The sequence below is a fragment of the Teleopsis dalmanni genome, chromosome 2 (genome assembly GCF_002237135.1).
Source record: "Teleopsis dalmanni isolate 2A chromosome 2, ASM223713v2, whole genome shotgun sequence".
In the NCBI taxonomy this organism is placed as follows: domain Eukaryota; kingdom Metazoa; phylum Arthropoda; class Insecta; order Diptera; family Diopsidae; genus Teleopsis; species Teleopsis dalmanni.
The window spans coordinates 91,733,415-91,756,745 of record NC_051847.1 but is presented as its reverse complement, the minus strand read 5'-3'; the positions used below and the strand labels follow the sequence as shown (position 1 = coordinate 91,756,745).

Sequence of the window (23,331 nt, the reverse complement as noted above, 5' to 3'; positions counted from 1 at the left end):
TACCCACATGATTTTCATGTGAAAATTTCTAACATAAAAGTCTGATATCTAAATATTGACGTACAGCTTAGTAGACAAATTTGATCAAAATTGTTGTCTTTCTTGAATCCCGTTATCAAATGGTTGTGCCCATGAAACGTGCCACAAGCGATTGAATAAGTTTAATTGTAAATTCTTAAACGACACTTAATCAATGTCTAATATGTCTCGTGTTAAGATCAAAATATTATTTTGTTTATATTCAATCTTAGACCTGAAAGCATTTTTTATTACAAAGATCAAAATATTATTTTGTTTATATTCAATCTTAGACCCGAAAGTAATTTATTTTACAAATATTCAATGTGCAGCAAAATTTTTAAACGAATATGGTCACATATCTAAAAGAATGAAATACCTATATGTCCACATATGAGTTATATGCAAATTTTCACACCTTTTCACAAAAACAAATAATTTATGCACTTTAATATATTATTTAGATTAAATAACTGCATTGAAATCCAAAATTTTTCCGTCTCTTGATATGAAATGTTCGCACTCTTACGATTGTAACCACGGACTGCTCAAGGAAGTGCAGATATTTTTCTGCTTTATTGAATAGCAGTCAATGTTGCATACCAGAGAGCACTGAAACCTGAAATATTTTGCTACAACCAAATAAAAGTATAGTTTTATTTACTTTAGTTTTAAGTGAGGCTTGTTTTGTATCTCACTCAACTAGATAATTGTAAATAAACGGCAATATCAGTAATTCATTGGAGTTTAGATAGAGTGAGGAACATGTGCTCGAATTCGCTTTACGTCCAAAATTTAATTTCTCACCAGGGAATGTGTATCATGATTGGATTATTGGCTTTGAAGTTTTTTGTAAAATTCAAAATTTTAATAAAATTTTTTCAGCAAAATTTAATAAATCTCATTTCCATAATTGTATCGAATAAGTAAAAATCTTATTGAAACAGATTTCCTTTCACTTGAGAATATATGGATGTACTTTAACTTTTCAAAATAGAAATTTTCTTTTTGAAATTTTATTTAATAATATACATAAAAATAATAATAAAAATAAAAACTAATATAATTTTAGTCCAAATGAAAAGATCAAACAAAATGTTTGAGGAGAATCATCGACAATTATTTTGTACATACTTTCATTATCTCCAAAGAGTTGGGTTTCCGTTAACATTTTTCTAAGTTATTGATATATTTTGAGGCAAATGTGATTTGCTAAAAAAGTTAATGGAAACGATTTAAAAAGCTTTACTTTAAGCCACAATAACTTTATAACCCGTTGAACCAGAATAATAAATTTGGGTAATTATTGTGTGCTTAATATTTGTTGATATTTATTCTATATATAGTTATTATGGCAGATAGAATTTTAAATGGATTTTTTATAACTATATTCCAGTTAAAATCAAAACCAATTACCATCTATATTGGATTTATACAAAAAATAATATTCAATATTTAATTTCCTAATATATGTTGTTATAAAAGTCATAAAAAAGCTTTACTAAAAATTAATTACTAAGTAAACACCTTCACTTAGTTAAGTAAACATAATTAACATAATATGTTAAGGGGATATATATTTCTACTTAAAAATATTTTCAGTTGAAACATGAATATATGTAAGAAGTAATATTTATGTGTATTGGTATTATTTTTAACCGTTTTATTTAGACACACTTTTTATTCCAAAACTGAAACTAACTCTTCATCATTGCTCTATCTATAGGTATTTTTGACATTTCACTATTTTCTCTAATGTTTCTAAGATTCCAGTACCAAAATTTTAGTTAATATTTAGTATTAAAACATAAAAACAAAAAGATATCAAAATGATATAGACTTTACAGTATATCGTAAAGAGAATGACTATTTCTTTGATCTCCTGTCCTGAACACGCCACTGCTCTCACTATTCTAATGCTAACACACAAGTTAGCTTATAATATATATATATGTTTTAAAATAAGCAGAAGTCAAAGTACTACCTAGTAGTATTAAAAAAGAGCGATACATAAAGTAAACAATTTAATAAACAAACCACCAATAAAAACTAAAAACCGAAAAATAGTTGAGGAACAAAAGTTCCGTTATGTTCAAAACTTTAAGTCCCCCTAAAACATTTCGATCCTTTTTATATAAAATACTTAATACTTAATTTTTTTAAATAAATATTATTATATCAATTTTAAAATAGGATCTAAAATCTCTCCTGTTAAATGAGCTGCTGTATGTGCCACTATACACTATTATTGTAAGTCAACGTTTACCTTAATGTGATAAATAAACGATGAATTAATTTTCTCAATTTTAAATAATATACTTAACAATCAAATCCAGGACTTTGTGTTTCAATTTTTTAAGAGGCTCATTTGCGATTGAAAGTGCAAACATTTGGGGTCTAGACTACGACATATATCAAAAAAATAATTCCGGGTAACATTATAGTTTGCTCATAAAAAGACTTAGTTCATCACTATTTTTACAGACTCAACTAATTCAAGTTTTTTGATCTAGTAATTATTCTTTTAACAATAGTTTATAAAATAATTAGTTGTTTATTACTTTATTTTTTTATTAAGCTAATAAAATACTATAAAATACTATTTATTTTTAAAGGCTATATATATTAAATTTAGTGTACAGCAATGATAAGAAAGGTCTTTCAATAAAATTTATTATAAATTAATTATGAAATCCAGCACTAAAAATATGTTCCGTACAAGACACTAATTATTTATATGTGTACAAATAAACTTAATTGAAATTATTGGATTTGTATATCAAGTCAATATAAAGGAACAGATTTGAAAGTCCATTCTCTTCGAGTTCTGTTTTATATAAATAGTTAACACTTCTTAACAGATGTCTACGGCAAATCTTAAAGAACCAATGGTTTAGAATCATCGTGTTATGGAACATAAAGTAGTAACATCCTTGTCAAAACTTTATACACAGCTTTGTGATATAGCATATGCAACACTGAAGTTGAATTCACAAGACTTAGTAGGCATACCTAGATTGGTGTAAAGAAGAACGATCGGCAGAGGGATAGGAACATATTTTAATAAATTGAGAGCAACAGCGCGACAGCAACACTTGGCATTTTTTTCTGGATAAGTAATCTCTTAATATATATTATACTTACATATATATATATACATATATGTATATACGTCTATATATATATAATATACGTGTATGAAACTAGTAAGTTGTACATTCAACATCATATAAGTATTGCGCTAAGAATCGATAATAATAACTGAGACTAACTAAGTCCTTGACTAAGTAACATGAAGGTGTTTGTTTAAGTCACACCTTAAATTTTTGATTTTTTATAGGCATAATATATATATAATTTTTCTTTTAAACTAACTTTGATATAATTTGACTTATTTAAAAGTCGAAATTCCAATAGCAAACCATAGATTGACAATAAGAGTAATGAATTGATAAGGTTAGTACTTATAGATGTCGCAACTCCAACGGAGACTATAGACGAATCAGTCCATATTTCACGTTCGATTAATGTGAGATCAGGATATTTTATTATAGTTTTTTAAGTTTTAAATAAAATTTAAAATATTACACACACATTTTAAAGAAGTTGTGGGGCAAATAAAACAATAAAATTAGCAGATTGCATAGCAGCAATGAGAGGAATATCCTAAAAGATATCAAGTGTATTTCATCTATCCTATATGCTCTTTATTCGGCTATAACTATATGTATATACTACATATAGTTATATGTCATCAATCTATGTCATATGACATCAAAATTTATTAGGTATATCTTTTAGTTTTGTAAGTATATTCTTTCCCTTCCCGCCATAATTGTTTCTATGATTTCCCTATTTTGAAACCCCATTGCTACTTTAATCACACTGAGAATGGAGTAAAAGTGCTTGGTGACACTAACTCCATGCGCTCATACAAAAACCAAACTTGTACACAAAGAATATATCACTTTAATAGAATTTTAATTAATTTAAATTTATTCTAAAATCTTAAAAGCAAATTCAAAATGATATGTACAATTTTTATATATTACATGTGTATTAGATATAGCATTGAGAAAGAACTAAAGTTGATGTCCTTCAATCTAATATAATCCAAACTTTTCAGGAATTATATACACTTGCCTGCAAGTGTGTTTTTATAAGTTTTATGTTCTTCATCTGTTACTTTATTTCGTGTCCTCGACTTTCGTGCTTGTTTCTTTGGATTCGCTAACGTTTTCTTCTGGCAGTTCAACTTCATTCACCATAGTTTCAGACTTTTCTGAAATTTTTGTATTTTCATCATCTTCAAATGCTTTGTTGGTGAATTGAGGGGGTGCTGTTTCATAAATTGATTTCTCTCCATCCTTTTGCATCAAAAAATCTTCTTCATTCCATGGTTGTGGTAAAGCAGATCCCCAAATTATATAAACTAAATTACCAAAAAAGAATATCACAGCCGCAATTATGAACACGATTTGCCATAGCGTACGATCCTCCTGCAAATAATTTTACAAAAAATAAACTCAAATACACAAATATCTATTGAAATTTTCTTAATTACCTCTTCCGTCACAATTATACCAACTAGTAAAGGTGTTATAATAGGTATAAAGTTGGCTATTGTGTTCACGATGCCCATCAAAATGCCAGCATGATTTGGCGATAAATCGATTGTGTTCAAAGAGCTGCCAATTGTAGCACCGCCATTAATGCCTACACTTATAGTCAACAGGACAATAGCCAAGGTCTTTTGATCTTCATCAACAAATCCAACACCAATTAGCGCAGCAGCTGGTATCCACAATGCAATTGTATTAATAGTTTTGCGGAGTGCTGTCAGTGAAAGGAGTTTCTTTTTAAGCACAATATCAGCTGATATCAAATATACGTATGAAAGCACCCACATCGTCAAGTATGGAAGTGCAGAATACAAGGCATTGTCTTTAATTTCCAATTTGAGCACACCATTCATGTAAGACGGTATTTCTGCTTGTATTGTAGAGAAACCCCATGCTTCAGCGCAGCGTGCAACTAGCAATGCATAGAAAGGCACAGAAGTGAATATAGCCACCCATGGAATTGGTATACTCTTGGCATGGAAATCATCTGCTCGCTGTAGAGATGATTCGATATATGTTCTTTCCGCAACAGTTATAAATTTTGATTCAGGCGCATTATTGGCTGCAAATACAAGCCAAAGAACACACCAACCAAATCCTATACCGGCAGAAATATACGATATGCCAGGCCAACCCATAGAACCGTGAGCAATAATGCCACTGGTATACATAGCTAATACAGTACCACATTCTATACCAGTATGACTAAGCGCTCCTAGGCGATTACGTTCCTTAAGTGGTGACCACTTAGCTAAATGAGCATGTATGCACGGAAACAAGAGACCTTGGAATAGACCTTGAACTATGCGTATAGCGCAAAAAATCTGCCAACCTCCCCAAGGTATACAAAATGGTGTTATTAAACTGAAAGCTGCAGAACCACAGATAGATATGAACATCGTGATTTTAGCACCAAAGCGTCGACTCATGTAGCCACCAGGAAATTGTGTGATAACGTAACCCCAATAAAAACTGGATAGAATATAGGATTTGTGCTTTGAACTCCATTCGTATTCCTATATAAAACAAATAAATAATATTCGTAAATAAAACCTTTTAATTCTAATGATATGTATTAATTAACGAAAAAAATTAATACTTACTGGAAAGTCTGGATTTGTAGTAGCGGCATCCGTCATGGCAACAACTGCAACTGCAACATTTAGACGCCCAACATAAGATACTACAATACTTAGAAATATAAGGAACGCCTGTAAGTGACGTATACCCAGCATGGGCCCTGTAAATAAGCAAGTAAATTATTACTACTTCGATTTATAGATTAAAAGTGGTTTAGTTAAATTTAATGTAAACTTAGAAATTTACTAAAAATAACACTGGTCAACAAAGATTTTATCCTAGAGACGTTGTTAAGAGATCCTAGACGTGTTTTTCGTGCTGACTCCGAATCTGTATTTAGATTCTTTCTATCACGTCTAGATTCTTCAAAACAGTTGAATGTATATTTTTGCTATAAAGTCGAAATTTACCTACTGCTCAAAAAGTATCCGGATTTTGTTGTTTGTTAACTACTTTTTAAGTAATAGACCTTTTTCAAAAATTTTTTTTTTGTTATGTTGGTACACCCTTTCTTGACATATGATACAAATTTCAGCGCCATCTGACAATTAGTTTGTTTACAGCAGCTGTTAATATAAGACTACCTCAAGTGCATTTAGCGATTTTTACTATGGAAAATTCTTGTTGTACGCGATTTTTTGACCAAACACGGCACCACTGTCATAGCTCAGGCACCATATTCGCCAGATCTGGATCCGTGCGAGTTTTTTCTGTTCCCGAAACTCAAATTGCCCCTTCGTGGTAAGCGTTTTGAGTCGATTGAATCGGTAAAAGAAAATTCGCCGAAGGAACTAAAAGCCATACCTTCACGGGCCTTTGAAAAGTGTATGAAAGATTGGGTTAAGCGTTGGGTATTTCATTTATATATGATATATATAGTATACATTATTTTTGTGATGTAAATATATGTATATAAATAACGTGGTTAATAAATATGTATAAATAATAATATTACGAATTAATAAATCTGATGGACCTCATCTTATAACGCAAGACGATTTAAACGATCTAGTGCGCGATTTAAAGTTGTGCAAAAAGAAGAGTGAAATCTTAGGATCACGATTAAAGGGTTGGAAATTGTTGGATCCAAAAACTAAAATTTCTATGTATCGATCTCGCCATGACGAATTTAAATTATTCTTTTCTCAAAAAAACAACCTTATTTTTTGCAATGATGTTCTATCTGTTATGGATACTCTTAATTTTGAATACAACGATGATGATTGGCGTTTGTTCATTGATTCTTCTAAGGTCAGTTTAAAGGCTGTTCTCTTACATAATGGAAATGAAATTCCCTCAATACCGTTAGCCCATGGAACTGATATGAAAGAAACTTACGAGAATATGCAGTTTCTCTTAAAAAAAATTCAATACGAAAGATATAAGTGGAAAATTTGTGGTGACCTAAAAGTTATTGCAATTTTACTAGGCTTACAACTTGGTTACACGAAATATTGTTGCTTCATCTGCGAGTGGGATAGCAGAGACAGAAAATTGCATTACTTGAAAAAAGATTGGCCACAACGTAAAGCACTCGTTCCTGGAACCAAAAATGTCTTCTTCCAGCCTTTGGTCGATCCTAAAAATATTCTTTTACCACCTCTGCACATTAAATTAGGACTTTTTAAAAATTTTGTTAAGGCCATGGATAAAAATGGTGGTGGTTTTACTTATTTGAAGCAAAAATTTCCTAAAATAAGTGAGGCAAAGATTAAGGAGGGTATTTTTATTGAGCAACAGATTAGAGAACTGCTGAAGGACTCGGAATTTCAACAGCAATTGAGTTCAACAGAAATTAACGCGTGGAACTCATTCAAAAATGTAGTTGAGCATTTTTTAGGAAATATGTTAGCTGAAAATTATCGCGATCTGGTGGCTAATCCAATTGATTCATACCAAAAAATGGGCTGCAATATGTCTTTAAAACTTCACTTCCTATACTCTCACCTGGACCTTTTTCCACCAAATCTTGGCGCCGTTAGTGATGAACATGGTGAGCGTTTTCACCAGGATATTTTACACATGGAAAAATGCCACAAAGGAAATTTCACTAACATGTTAGCAGATTACTGCTGGACACTAAAAAGGGACTTACCAGATGCTCAATATGCCAGAAAAACATAAGTAAGTACCATTTTTTAAATTCACGATTTATTTGCTGAAACCCCTTGAATCACCCGTTAATCTGGTTGTCTAAAGAAAACTAGACGTGATAGAAAAAATCTAAGTCCAGATTTGGAATCAGCACGCAAAATACCTCTAGGATCACTCAATAACATATCTAGGATAAAAAAAAAATTTTTTTTTGTTGACCTGTGTAATTATTCATTAAATGCACAATTAATTATTTATTTATATTAGTATTTTTCTTAACCTTGATTTTAAAATAAATAGGAGATTAAAATATTTATTCGACAGAAATTAAGAGTTCTCTACCAAATAGAGTATAAAGGCGAGCACTAAGGCAATAGAGACCCGGCCAGTAAGATATTGTAGTAAGAAGTTGGAGTTTTAGCTATACACTTGATTGGCTGGAAAGTTTTGGAATTTATATTTAAAAATTTGCTGAACACAAACATGAATTTGTGTTCTTCTATAGTTTCAAATTCCGAACAATTCTTACACAAACAGGCATTAACACTTCTGGCTTCTAACGCTACTTACTCTTGTAGGATTGTTTAATTTTTTATAGCTTTGATTTTGAATGCTTCGTATTCAAGCAGGAAATAATACTTTTACCCGTCAACATATTATATGTCAGCAAGAGTTGATACTTATTACTTTTAATATTAATTTCTCAGGTTTGAGTTAAGGCTTCTGGTTTTCAATATTACTTACTCAAGCCGGAATTATTACTTCTGGTACCCAACGCTTCCCAAAACAATTCGAACCCCAAACACTTGATAAAGAAGCTGTACTTAATAATTCTGGCATTACTATTTCTCAAATAAACCGAAATCTATACTTCAGAGTAAAAACACTTCCAGAAGTAATTGACATCAACCTCTTATCTGCAAACAAAGAGGAAACATTATTACCTTTGCTAATTAAGTGCCAAATTGTCGCATATCAATGTCTCCGTAGCCAGTAAAGAAAATCACAAGTGGACGTATATTTCCTGGGTGATGTATATCTTCAGTAATTTTTAAAATTCAAAAATCGTTCTGGATATGTACGTTTTCAAAATACCATGAAGTACCGGTTCTTTGTCTAAGTAATCTGTTTTGAACTTTTTATGATTTCTCGTCATTAGAGAAACAAACCGACATCCATTATCGGTTGGGTTTTATAATTTAATTGAACCCTATTATTCAAACTAAGTTCCGAATTTCTGTTAATAGAAAAATATAGTTGCTGTGATTTTAATTTTATTTGAGCTTTTTTATTTTCGATTCCATGTCAGTCTTCTGTCAAGCTTTCTGAATGTCAAAATATTTCACGTCGGAGTATAAAAATGTTATTCAATATTTAAGTGCCATAAAATTGACAGTATTAATTAAAATTACGTATATGAACTTATCATTGTTATCAACTATTTGATAGGACGCTATTCATCTAATAGTGTTGAGAAAGAGAGTTAATTCTCAACCACAAAAAAGGATCGTTTTTTAGTTCTTATATGTTTATTTATATAGTTTTTTTCTTATATAAAAATAAACTAAGCAATCATTTATATTAAAAATAGCTCTCATAAGCCCTTAAATAACGAACACATTGTTTCAGAAAACAAATTTAGAACAATCACGTACTATAATAAATTTTGTTTAAATTGTAAACACAAATATATAGAGCTATTTAGCTAAATGCAATTGCCAATTTGAAACAGAATTTGATTATATGAGATATACAACCTTTTTTAACTTTTATATTTTTATAGACGTTGTTAATAAGTTACCTCATAGACCACTTTCGCCTGTGCAATAATCTTTAAGAGATAACAATGTCCGATATATAATAAAAGCTTTTTATATCTGTATTCTGTTATGTCAATCGAAAACAAGCTAATAGTATACAAACAGGTATTACGTCCAATTTCAGAGTACGGATCTCAACTCTGGGGTTGCACGTCTTAGTCAAATAAGCAGATAATCCAATAATATCAAAACATCATTCTAAGAACAATTACCAATGCTTCATTGTGTGTCCGTAACAGCGACCTTCATCGCGACTTGAACGTTACGACAATTGATGAAATAATCACGCTTTAGGCTGAAGCTCTTAAAAAAAGACTTAAAGTTCACTGCAACACAGAAACTTCATCACTCCTTCAAACAGAAGGCCTTGCACGACGGCTAAAGAGAACCAAACCATCTAATTAAACTAATTAAATTATATATTAATCATTATACTACGTATAATATTACAGATAAGAATTAATATCGACTATTTTAAGTCGCCGATGTAAAAACATTGCTAATTAGTCTTTATATTTATTTATTCATTTGGAATAAAATTATAAACAAGAAAAAAAAAAAGTTTGTGTCTAAGAGGGAATGAGACTTCTAAGAAGAGACACTAGAGCGGTGGCTATGTGTTCAACAGGTCTTCTTTTTAGCGGAAAACATTGTTTCGTCCAGAAAAGTGAAAGAACTGTGAGAATATTAATTTGTAGCTTAGTGTAGATTAACATATAAAAATAATCATGATTTATTTCAAAATTTTAATAAAAAATAATTATAAACAAAAAATATTTGAAAAACATCACTATATAGTATAGTCTTAAAAAAATCATTACTGAAATAATTGATTTATATCTTTATAGTTCCTTTTGATAAATTTAATTTAATTTTAAATAGGTTACGAAATGAAAGCGTCACCTTTTTAGTTCACAACATGAAAAAATTCAAATAAAATAAACATTAAGTTTATATTGGGGAGTGATACATTAAGACTGAAAAGTTTTCGGAAATTCTCATTTAAAATTCGCGCGCTGTATATTTTTCGATATTTTAAGTTTATGTAGTTTGGCAGCACTGTCCTTAATTACTATGCCAAAAATGAGCGCGATCTGTCAGACAGTTCGTTTACGGCAGCTGTTGAAACCAGTTCACCTCAGTAGTGCGTTGCGAAATGTCTTCGACGGTCGTACGACCGTCCTGAAAGGCTTTGTACCACTCATAAACTTGAGTTTTCGATAAAACTGATTCCCCATAAGCCTTTTGTAGCATTCGCAACGATTCTGCACACGAAATTTCGTTCGAAACACAAAATTTGATGCAAACTCTTTGTTCAATATTTTTTTCCATTGTTTTTTTCGCAACGCACTACTGAGGTGAACTGGTTTCAACAGCTGCCGTAAACGAACTGTCTGACAGATCGCGCTCATTTTTGGCATAGTAATTAAGGACAGTGCTGCCAAACTACATAAACTTAAAATATCGAAAAATATACAGCGCGCGAATTTTAAATGAGAATTTCCGAAAACTTTTCGGTCTTAATGTATGAAAGTAGAACACAAAAAGAGGTGACCACTAGAACCATGGATTCAGGATGGATGAAGAATGATATTGAAAATGTTGGTTTCAAACCAGTACTATCGACTAGGATCTTAGACAGTCTACAAATTGCTGTGATGTTATAATTATTTAAATTAAATATTTCTTACGTTCCCATTAGGCATGCGAAATGAAAAGGGGTTGAGTTGGCTAAGCAGCCGCTTTAATTACACACTTCTGGTAATATTCTGTAGATGGCGTTTGAGCACCAGACTCATAAATTACTGCCACGTTATGAATGTTACAAATTAATTAATTTATAATTAAATTTACGTCATATATATACATTAAGACTGAAAAGTTTTCGGAAATTCTCATTTAAAATTCGCGCGCTGTATATTTTTCGATATTTAAGTTTATGTAGTTGGCAGCACTGTACTTAATTACTATGCCAAAAATGAGCTCGATCTGTCAGACAGTTCGTTTACGGCAGCTGTTGAAACCAGTTCACCTCAGTAGTGCGTTGCGAAATGTCTTCGACGGTCGTACGACCGTCCTGAAGGCTTTGTACCACTCATAAACTTGAGTTTTCGATAAAACTGATTCCCCATAAGCCTTTTGTAGCATTCGCAACGATTTGCACACGAAATTTCGTTCGAAACACAAAATTTGATGCAAACTCTTTGTTCAATATTTTTTTCCATTGTTTTTTTCGCAACGCCTACTGAGGTGAACTGGTTTCAACAGCTGCCGTAAACGAACTGTCTGACAATCGCGCTCATTTTTGGCATAGAATTAAGGACACTGCCAAACTACATACTTAAAATATCGAAAAATATACAGCGCGCGAATTTTAAATGAGAATTTCCGAAAACTTTTCGGTCTTAATGTAAATGACGTAAGTATATATATATATGATGTTCTGTTTTAACAAGTGTCATAACATGATAGAGTTATATATATCACCTTGTTATGAGGAGATAGACGGTTCATTGCTTCAGAACCAGTTTCACAAACTACTGTGTTATATTTACAATATTATTAATTAAATATATTTTAAATATATCGTTGTAGGTAACTAGGTGCAATGGAAAGAAAATATAATTCTCCAATTTTCAATTAACATAGAAATTCCATTATATTGATTCCATATTTCTCATAATATTGGATAAAGTGTTGTATATTTTTGAATTAGATTTATATAAATGTTATAAATATTATTAATTATTTTATACTCCATATTCCTCACAATTATGGGTGATCCATTATTTGTTTTCGAGTCATCCCTATGCGTTCATGCATTTTATTTTGTACTATCAATCTAAGATAATACGATGTACAGCAAAGCATGGGTTTAGATCTCAACATAATGTCTATATTTTTTAAACTAATATAGTAATTATAATTTGTTCTGGATCACACAAAAATCACATATCCCTAAAATTTTTTTTTTGTTTTCATATATTTCAAATCGTTATAATCGGTATAATATTGCAAATGTTTATTTTAGTGATATGAACACACGAAGTTCGAAGTTTATTGTTAAAAATTATCTCGACACGATAACGTAAATATTGCCTCAAGTTCCCCTTGTGAATTTCCTTATCAGCAATATAACAATACTGGATTATCCACTAATTGATGCCAAATACTACATATATCAATTAATGTTCAAGTACATACATATCTAATTTCTCTTATCAAAGACATTGTTCACGTGGGCTCTGTTATCGCAACCATCAGAGTTCATTGAAGTGCTGAAATAGGATGGTTATTTTTAGTACCAATTGCCTTCACCGACGTAGGATTACTTAAACTGTTGAAAATGTTATCTCGGTGGGTCAGCTTGTTAGTTAAAAGGAATTCAAGTGAAAGTACGAGTATATGATGGGAGTTATCGCTTTATTTATGCTCTTAGAGCCTACTTTTTATGATTTAATTGTTACTAATTTTTGTGATTCATGTGTTATAAAAAAAAATTATATTGTTGTTTTGTTCTGACTTTCAGATTTGTGAAAAATTTGGTCAGTCGATCTTATCGATTGCCATGGAAGATTGTATCGCTTTATGGCACAATTCTGTTAGAACAATTACTTTTTATACTATAAAAGCTTGTATTAGTAACTAGTTTCCTTGGTCTTTGTATATATTTGGAAATGTTATAAATAAAGTCATATTGTATTTCAAAAATATAACAACAAAATTTATTTTGTAATATAAATTCATTTGTTTCACTTTCGAACTAAAACTGCACATATGAGTAAATTATTATTTACGGTAATAGTAATAAATTATTATTTAAAAAAAATGCAGTAAATAAAAAATCACAGTTTGAGTAAATAAGTAAAAATCGATTAATATCGACAAAATTGAATTTAAAATATTCTATATACAGACGTAGTGCATTTGTTGGGAAATGATAAATTATATTTTTTATTTTAATTATATTTTTAGTAACAGAAATAATTTAAAAGTATACTGTTTTTAATTGTTTATGTTATATACATTAAAACTATTAAATTTTTTTAAACTTAACATTTTTAAAAATTTATTTATTATACAAATTATTACCTTTAGAAACTTCAGTAGTCATTTTTATTAATGTATATAATTTTAGTTCAAAGACCTAATAATTTCCATACGTGTTTTAAATGCAATAGAGATTAATTTTTGAATTATTTGTTAAAAATTTTTAATTAATTAGATTTAATACTATTTTACTAATTGATTTGTATTTATTTAAAGTAAAAATTTAAAAGCCTTTTATTTTATTTTAGTTTTTTTGTGCCTGTTGGCACATTGTTTAACTTTTTCACTTCCACTTTTCCTGACTATCAAAACCTTTATGAATTATTGCACAGCAGATTGATTATAGCAGGCTAGTTAGGCATTCTAGATTGAGTTTTAATCTCATCACTGATTAAACCTGTTGTAAATTATTTTATTGCCAACCTCATGTGTACGTCCGTCTAAGCATTTTTATTGTACGCAGTATTTTTATCTTTTACAACTTTCATACCGAAGAAGTACGCTCGAGCGCATACTTAGTAATATTTAACAATAATAATCAGCATAGACGGTACTTACGACTATTTTTAAAATAATTAATAAAAATTATTTTAAAATAAGTAAGGTAAGTCCCTGATACGGCATTTATAAATTAAGTAAATTAGTATAATTTAAACAATGATTTTATTAAATTACACATTTTTATTTAAAGCACGTTCTGATGTTATGTTTTAAGACACTATCTTATAATTAATTATTTCAAGTATTATTTTTAAATTGTCTGTCAAGTTTAGCATTTATCAAATGCACTACTTAAATCTTTAATTGGTATTATTATTTTAAAATTAATTATTTATCTAAAACGGTGATTTACATTATAGGTAAGTGTTAAACAAAAACTTAAATGCTGTCGATTTGAAATCTTTTCCAAGACTAACTATTTTACTTGTAGATGATTTGTTATAGTCGACGGAGCAGATAGAATGTCTAACAGAATAATTACTTATATTACATACGTACATGAACATATTCCGATACTGCATATATATATATATGTATATATATTGATTCATAACAATAAAAGTTAGTTTTGTTGCATAATCAAGCGAAGAAAATATTACATGTTATTTTATTTACTTTGTAAAAAATATACACAATGAGCCGTATTATTATTTCCACGATCAACTTTATAATATTTATACTTAAATATATTTATCCGAACTTTTGCATAATAATTATAATAAACATTGCAAACCATATTTGTAAACACTAGTAATATCATATTAAATTATTTCATACTTCTAAATTCAAAGATAATAAAATGATATCAGTTTGATATAAAACAGCTGCTAAAATTTTTTAAATAAATACTTATTATCTAATTATTTTTTAATCTTATTCCATTCGGTGTTCAAGCTGTCTATTTCACTTATATTAAATACTACTGAGCCGCTTAGATTTAGTCAATAACCCATTATAATAAAAATAATCATTTTTTGTAGTTAGAAGACTTTCTAAATAAAAACTCCCTTCGTCACTATTTGTTATTTCCTAGCTTATAGGAAACTAAAGCAAAAAAATCATTATCATAGGTTGGATGTATGGAAAAGTATACTTACTCGCGGAGTACCCACAGACTTGCTATATCTAGGTAAAAATGCCGTTTTTGTAGGAACATAATTATTTATAAAAAAAAACCATTTTAGTAAAACTACGGAAGTATTTATTTATTAAACTATTCGTGTATACTCTTTAATATTAGTTATGAAGAAGTACGGTTTAAATGTGTGCATGAACGCAAAATTCAGACCGGAAACTAATAACAACCAAAAGAGCTATAACACTACATAAAAGATGCATTAGTGGAAAATTGAAATGTAAGACTTTGTATTTACAATCATTTTCCACCCATACCATCATCCTTGATAAAGTAATTTCTGGAAAGATTAATTCAATATCCATTTTAATCCAAACAGAGCACCACCTTTTTTTCATTTAAATCCCCACTTAAGTCGTATTGCCATTATATATCTTACTTTTAAAGCTAACATAATATTGTCAAACAAAACTTGTTAAGCAAAAAGTTGTATTTTAATTTCGTACAATTGATCTTATGTTTTATTACATATTGAAAATCTTAACACCATATTCTGGAACAAATCGTTTTCATTATAAAGTTTCTCTTTATTTTGAATCTTAAATTTCACAGAAAAAAATTTGCTTCATCGCTCATGGAAGAAGAAAGATAATCCTGTTCAGAACACTTCAGAAGCCCATATTTAACATAAAAGGTGAGTATTCAAACCAATTTATTTATTTAAGTTTCTACCGGACAACTCTAAAAAGACTGTAATTTACTAAACAAAATACATAGCGCTGTCCCAAAGTAATGCGAAACTTCAATCAAAATTGTTAACTACGCGCTAGCTTTTGAAATTCGATAATATATAGAGAAGCCATATTTTCGAGTCATTTCATATGAATGTTATTTAATGACTATGCTATTTATAAGCACCAGTCTGATGGTACGTACATTATTAACAATATCTTCTAGTTCACTACCAAAGCACAGAAAATGACTATCTGTTGTCCCTAGATATCTGATGGGAATGTCTTATCTGTCTAGTTGTTTACTCTAAGTCATCATGTTTATAAATGAGTGAATGTGTTTAATCACAATAACACTTGTACCTAAGTAACATGATTACATGGTACATAATAATATAAAATAAAACATACTATAATGTAAAGAATAATTTAACTGAAATTTCTGAAAACTACAACATACATTGTATTATCATTACTTGAACATATTTTTAAGATATAGTAATGACCGTTCTAAATATTATTTGTAGATTGTAAATAAATAACTGTTCATTATTTTACGATAATAACTACTAACCCATATTTATGTTATATTATGGTAAATTGCAATCAATATGTATAAAAATGTACCTCAACATAAGAGTTGACATCAAACACGTACCGTATCAGTAGACTTTACACTAAATCTTTGTTTAAATTTTTATATAAAGTAATCTTAATCAAAAAAACCACAAAAATAGCTCTGCAAGCTAATCGACTAATTAATATTTATACAAAAAAGTCATAAAATATAAAGTGTGAAGGAAAAGATACAATTTACTACCTCAAGTGCCACTTAAGAATTGTATTGTTCAGTTCTTGACAAGTGCTTATCTCACTTATACGACTTTCATATCGGGGGAAACTATTTGAAATGAACAATTATATCAAACACAAACTTATTAACAATCAATTGTTTACGTGATTATTTATTTTGAAATTTCATCACCTCTTCGGGTTTAAGGGTTATTGTCAATCAATAATCAGTCCGATTTACTTACAAATACTTACAAATAATTTGTACTTTAATATTTAATTGCAAAACACAAGGAAAGGCTATAAATCCCAAAGAAAAAGATTTTTGAAACCACTTAACTTCACGTTAACATTCTTTACAGTTTTGGAAAAATACCGGATGTGGATGAAAAATAGAGTAGACCTCAATCAGCTAAAAAGGTTTTTTGATTCTATATTCTTCGAATGCTTAAAAAATACAAATATTTGACCAATTTTCACGTTGAATATGTTATGGGGTGAGTCAACTAATGTTGTGCTAGTAAACGTATGCCTGGATTTGGTAAAACAGATTTGTCGCATCTCTTACTTGAGCGAATAAGAGCTATAGATATTATAGTAGTTCGTAAAAATGTATATTATTTTAGATATTTCTAATTTTTTTTTTTTTGAAATAAAGAGGATCTAAATGTGGAACCTTTGTCACCCGTAACGTGGCTGCTAAAGAAATGTCAAACAATACTTGTTTTGTCGCAAGAAATAGTCTTAATCTATGTCTTGCTAAATTATTATTATCTGATTAGCGAACCGAAATCAGAGTTATCTTGTAGCTGCTCTCTAATAATGCGCGTGCATTTGTGAACCACCGTTGACTAGATGCATTCTGGTAATATAGTTTAAATAGCTGGTTGATTGTTTGTTAGAATATACACTTTCTGCTTCTTCTTCGGGGGGTAAAGACATTCATTTGAAATATTGAAATAGAGTTACAGAATGAATATGATTTCCATATCCCGATTTCTACGAACTAAACTACTTCTCCATACTCTCTTAATCCGTAAGTATAAGTGTTTCCTAAACTGTTTTTCAATATCTTGTTTAGGAAGCCCTGGTAGCAAAGTTATCATCACAATTATAACGAGAAACTGTATTATATATGTAATAAAATGTATATATTTTTAATAATAATAAAACAAGACTATCCTAAAAAATTCAGTATTCGTGACAACAAAAAACTTCATAATTCTATCAATCTATATTTATCCCCATATCATATTTTCAATAAAAATTATAAATGAAACCATTCAGAAAAATACACCATTATTTTTGTTCACACAAAAAAAAATTGTCAAAAACCCTGCGTTCCAGGGATATAACGAATTTTTCTCTAAGACTACGACGTCCCTGATTAGGTTAAGTAAAGCAGTATGGTAAGAATCTAATGTTTCTGTCTTTAAAATAATATTTCTTGATTAGAAAATGGTTGTTGCAATCAAGTGCTGTCCAATAGGAAAAATAGTCTTCACTTTGAAGATTTGTAGATGACTGACTAATAAACTGATGCAGTGCATGTATTCGTTGCCTTAATATCTTAAAAAAAACTTAAAAAACAATATACATTAATTTTTTTATAACTTTCTTGATGATATAATTTACTTTAGAGGAATTAAAAAGATTACTTGGCATTATCTAAAAACAAATAGGAGAACCACAATCATTATTCTGTCTACAATAGAGACTTTTTCTGTTTTTGAAATATTTTGTCTATTGAGTATTCTATATTGTATACTTTTTTAAAAAGCTTGGGTATTTTCTAAATTTGAGTACTAATAAGCACTACCTCTATATACTAACTAGAAGAGTAATTAACATTTACCGAAACAAAATGTCACAGTATATTTGTTTAATAAATGTGATATGAAGAAAAGAAGGCAGTAGTTAGGGAAATTTATATTCACGAACTAAATTTCTAATCAAGTAAACTATTTAGACTGATCACAAAATTATTTCGGCTGACGTCACATATCCATGGTTAATCATCTGCTAATTTAATTGACCGAATTTAATTTTGGACTGCAAGTGTTAAGAATTGAACTTTGCCAAATCGGTACTCTGGTCTCATTTTTTAACACACATACTCTTAATATTTTAGTTGTTTATTTGTAAATCACTTGTGCACTCGCTTTGCTATTAAAACCAACGCATAAACCACAGCTACACAATTTACTCAACTGTTATGAATTAATATTTTTTCAAACTTAAACGTTACTGTTTATAGAAAATATTTCTAAGTACTGGTTTTGGATCTCTCGCATATTATTAAGTTCTACAGTAGCTTTTCCTTTTTTTAACAAATATTCTGTATTATATAGAAAAGCAAGTAGAAGTAAAAATGTGTCTAAGTTTCAAAATTTAATTTACCGCTAAGTAAAATAATAACTTATATATAAAAAAATACGTTGCTAAAATCTTTTAGAATGGTGTCGCTACGAAAGTTAATCTTGGTATAAGTCTTGCAGAATACATTGTGACCGAAAAGTTTTCGGAGGTTCTCATTTAAAATTCGCGCGCTGTATATTTTTCGATATTTTAAGTTTATGTAGTTTGGCAGCACTGTCCTTAATTACTATGCAAAAAATGAGAGCGATCTGTCAGACAGTTCGTTTACGGCAGCTGTTGAAACCAGTTCACCTCAGTAGTGCGTTGCGAAAAAAACAATGGAAAAAAATATTGAACAAAGAGTTTGCATCAAATTTTGTGTTTCGAACGAAATTTCGTGTGCAGAATCGTTGCGAATGCTACAAAAGGCTTATGGGGAATCAGTTTTATCGAAAACTCAAGTTTATGAGTGGTACAAAGCCTTTCAGGACGGTCGTACGACCGTCGAAGACATGCCGCGTTCTGGACGACCTTCGACCTCTACCACCGACGAAAACATTGAAAAGGCAAAGGAAATCGTGTTCCAAAATCCTCATGTGAGTGTTAGAGAGATAGCACGAGAGCTAGGCATCGGTCGTGAGATGGCTCGTTTGATTTTGGTGGACAATTTGTGTATGCGACGTGTCAACGCCCGGCTTGTTCCGATTCACCTCAATTTGTTCAACATTATCAACGATTTTAAGGCCAAACATTCAATAAATACCATCGAACAGCCACCGTATTCACCTGATCTTGCACCGTGTGACTTTTTCCTGTTTCCCAACCTCAAATTACCACTCAGAGGAACGCGTTTTGAATCCATAGAAGACGTAAAACAGAATTCGCAGAGGGAACTCAAAGCCATACCGGAAAGCGCCTATAAAAAATGTTTTGATGATTGGAAGAAACGTTGGCATTTGTGTATCGCTTCTAATGGAGCATATTTTGAAGGAGATAAAATAAATATTGATGAAGATTAAGAATTTTGCGTTTTATTTAAAATTTCCGGAAGCTTTTCGGTCACAATGTACAACAGTATTCTGTACAAATCCAAAGCATTACCCCACTTTTATCGCATTTTTACTTACAGTCATAAACAGTTGAATATTTAATAAGGCAGCCATAGACTACTTATACAGCAAGTTATTTGGTTAAAAAGTAAGCATGCTCCTAAATTGTATGCTTCATAAATTTTATAATGTTTAAATTACGATTAGTTTATACTGATGATATTTGCCAAACATTACCGGTAATAGCATGAAGAGCACGTGCTGACAAAACAAATGCATATCTATTATAAAGCAATCCGAAAGATGTGATTAAATGGAAAACTATAATTTACAGATAAAGCGAACGATAAAATATTAGTCTTCGCTATATATTCGTAATTTAATAATTTACGTATAAAAAAAATTTGGAAAACATTAACAAAAAATACTTTCGGTCCTTGAGCTAATAATTTCATTGGGATAGTGTTTAGTAACCTAATATAAGATCATAATTAACCAGTATTGAAACCTATTTTTAAATCACAAAATGACATATCAATTTACTCATTCGGTACTCCAATAAAATAGAACACCCATTGCTCTAACCAGAATTTCATATGTCAACTCCACAAAATAGGTTTGAAAAAAAAACGACCTATAAATATATTTTTAGAAATTTAAATAGTGAAAGATGAATAATTAAAAGTGAATAAATCGTAAATAAAATGATTGTAATAACATTTTTTCTCTGAAAATAAATTGATTTTTCTATTTTGAACTTCTCTATACATAAACGATTTTCACTTTTACTTTAATCGATAAGAATCCTTGATAAGTTTATATCCTGCATTGACAATTAATAAATTGTAAAAGCACATGTGGAATTTAAAAAGGTGTTCATACCTAGTTCAATATCCTAGTTTCATAGTCAATTGTATGTAGCTTCTTATAGGGAGTTTATATGACCTTTAGTAAGTGTCACATTAACTTCGGAAAGTGTACTTCATCTAAACAATGAAAAACTGCAGTTTTTAGAGTGTTTGACTTTTAATATAAATCAATATACAGGGTGTCAAAAATAAATTCTACCTTAAAAGAATTAATTAATTTTAAATAAATTATTAATTAAAAGATCATATCTTCAAAAATGGAAATCGCTTTTTGGTTATTAAACATCTTTTGATTTGATGATTTGGTATATTCGGGTGCCTATGGATTCTGAAATTAGTGTAATTTAAATTTAATTTAATTCGAAAAATTCTGAATTCTATTCTATTTCAATATTATTGTTTAAATAATTTAGTGCCATAAAGACAGGGAAGCTATTTTGCTATAGGGAAAAGGGTTCATAGTGCGAAAAGTTTTAACTACAAAAATTCATCATTAGTGGTCTTTAGAAATATTTGAAGATCAAATATTTCGTATATAATTTTTTGGATAAAACTTTCAGCTTTTTCAAACTTAAAATTAATGAGTGATTAGAAAGAGCAGCTCAGTCTGATTGGGATAATTCAATTGTCTGCAGACAAGCTAAAGAATCCATGCCGTATCGATCAAAAGCCAGAACTAGGGAGCTACATATGCCGAACAGAAGTGGCATTCGACTTGTCAGAGACTGCTACTCGTCTATGGAACTAAAGTGGGTATGTCACAATAATCTTCAAAGAATGCAGTGACGTATGGCAACAAGTTCCCAACCCGTTTTAAAATCTAATCTAAATTTAATGTATATTTAAAATTGAAAAATATATATTATTATATTTATTATTTTAAATAAACAATAAAATACATTAATATATTTATTATATAGTATTTTTACAAATAATTCATTTTTATAACTTCTTTCTGGAATATTTAATAAAATTAGTTTGGTGTTTCTACTTTAGTGAATGACTGCATTCTGAAAATATCCATCGATCAATAAATATGAAAATTTGATTTAATCTAATTGACAAAGAAAATCTTTTGTTCTATTAAATAGAATGAAATATATGTAAAGATGGACTCAACATTATTCGTACATTTCTATTTCTAAAAGCAAAGTCATATTATTTATTATCGTTTATCTTTGAGTAACGCATTTTAAAACATCTGTTTGGTTTGTAATCTGTGCATCATAGGAATTTAAATTGATTTATTTAAAAATAATCTATGAAATATGGTTGTATTTTTACAAACCAGTTAAATTATATTTAAATATAAATATCTATTAATAGCATACCATGAACTAATCAAAAAACTCAAACTTTTAATTTAATAAACAGATTTTAAAGACATTAGAGTTTAGTAATAATTAAAAAAGATAATTTAATTTTAATTAAAATATTAAAATTATATATTATACAAAACCGTTAAATAAAAAAATGAATTATTAAAGATATTTCCCAATTTCCTATAATTGGTTTTAATCGAAATAAATTAAATCTCTCCAATTGTTGAAATAAACTAGATAAGAAGTGAAATTCTTTAAATCCACATATTCATATATATATTAAAATATAATATAAGATAATCAACTAATATTTTTTTGATCTTAACAGAAAACCTATAGTTTCTGCAGTTAAAATTTTATTTATATAAAATAGTTGGTCATTTGTTCTTATATACTGTATGGCTTTTTGTACACTCGTGTATAAAAATATATATATTTAAAAAATAATTTTCTTTTTAAAATACTTTTTATTTCAGATTATTAAACATTAAACTAACAAATTATAATAATATATTTGGCACTTAACAAATTATTCAATGGAATCAATTTGTTGTTATGTCTCCGGTTATATATATATGTACATAGAATCATTTTATATTACACTATTAAAATCGCCTATTTTGGCTGACCTCAAATATAGGATTTCTTTATTACCAAAAAAAGTAATAGAGAAAGTCAATCTTATACATTCCATAAAATTTTGAAATTAAAATTTTTCTAACTTGGGGTCGCATTTATGTTAGTTGAATTACTTATTCTAGAGATTATCTTAAATTTTAGTGTTAAAATTATTTAATAATAGTAGTAATAATAATAATAATAATAATTATTATTATTATAATAATAATAATAATAATAATAATAATAATAATAAAAATAAAAATAATAATAATAATAATAATAATAATATTATAAATAATAATAATAATAATAATAAATTATTATTTGGT

General features: G+C 29.0%; 1 protein-coding gene across 1 annotated transcript; it reads right to left on the bottom strand.

Moving 5' to 3' along the window:
* Positions 1-4,057: 4,057 nt before the first annotated feature.
* Positions 4,058-13,845, bottom strand: LOC119682625 (putative inorganic phosphate cotransporter). The gene is made up of 4 exons (XM_038096112.1): positions 13,727-13,845; positions 5,744-5,880; positions 4,583-5,656; positions 4,058-4,517 (listed from the first exon to the last, which is right to left on the bottom strand). The coding sequence occupies exons 1-4, from the start codon at positions 13,746-13,748 to the stop codon at positions 4,206-4,208; spliced, it is 1,545 nt and encodes a 514-aa protein (XP_037952040.1). The 5' UTR covers positions 13,749-13,845; the 3' UTR covers positions 4,058-4,205.
* Positions 13,846-23,331: the final 9,486 nt, after the last annotated feature.

Coding starts and splice junctions, on each gene's coding strand:
- LOC119682625 (XM_038096112.1), bottom strand. CDS start 13,748: ATGACTACTGAAGTTTCTAAAG. Junction 5,657..5,743: donor CTACAAATCCAGACTTTCCA/GTAAGTATTAAT, acceptor TGTTTTATATAG/GAATACGAATGGAGTTCAAA. Junction 4,518..4,582: donor GTATAATTGTGACGGAAGAG/GTAATTAAGAAA, acceptor AATTATTTGCAG/GAGGATCGTACGCTATGGCA.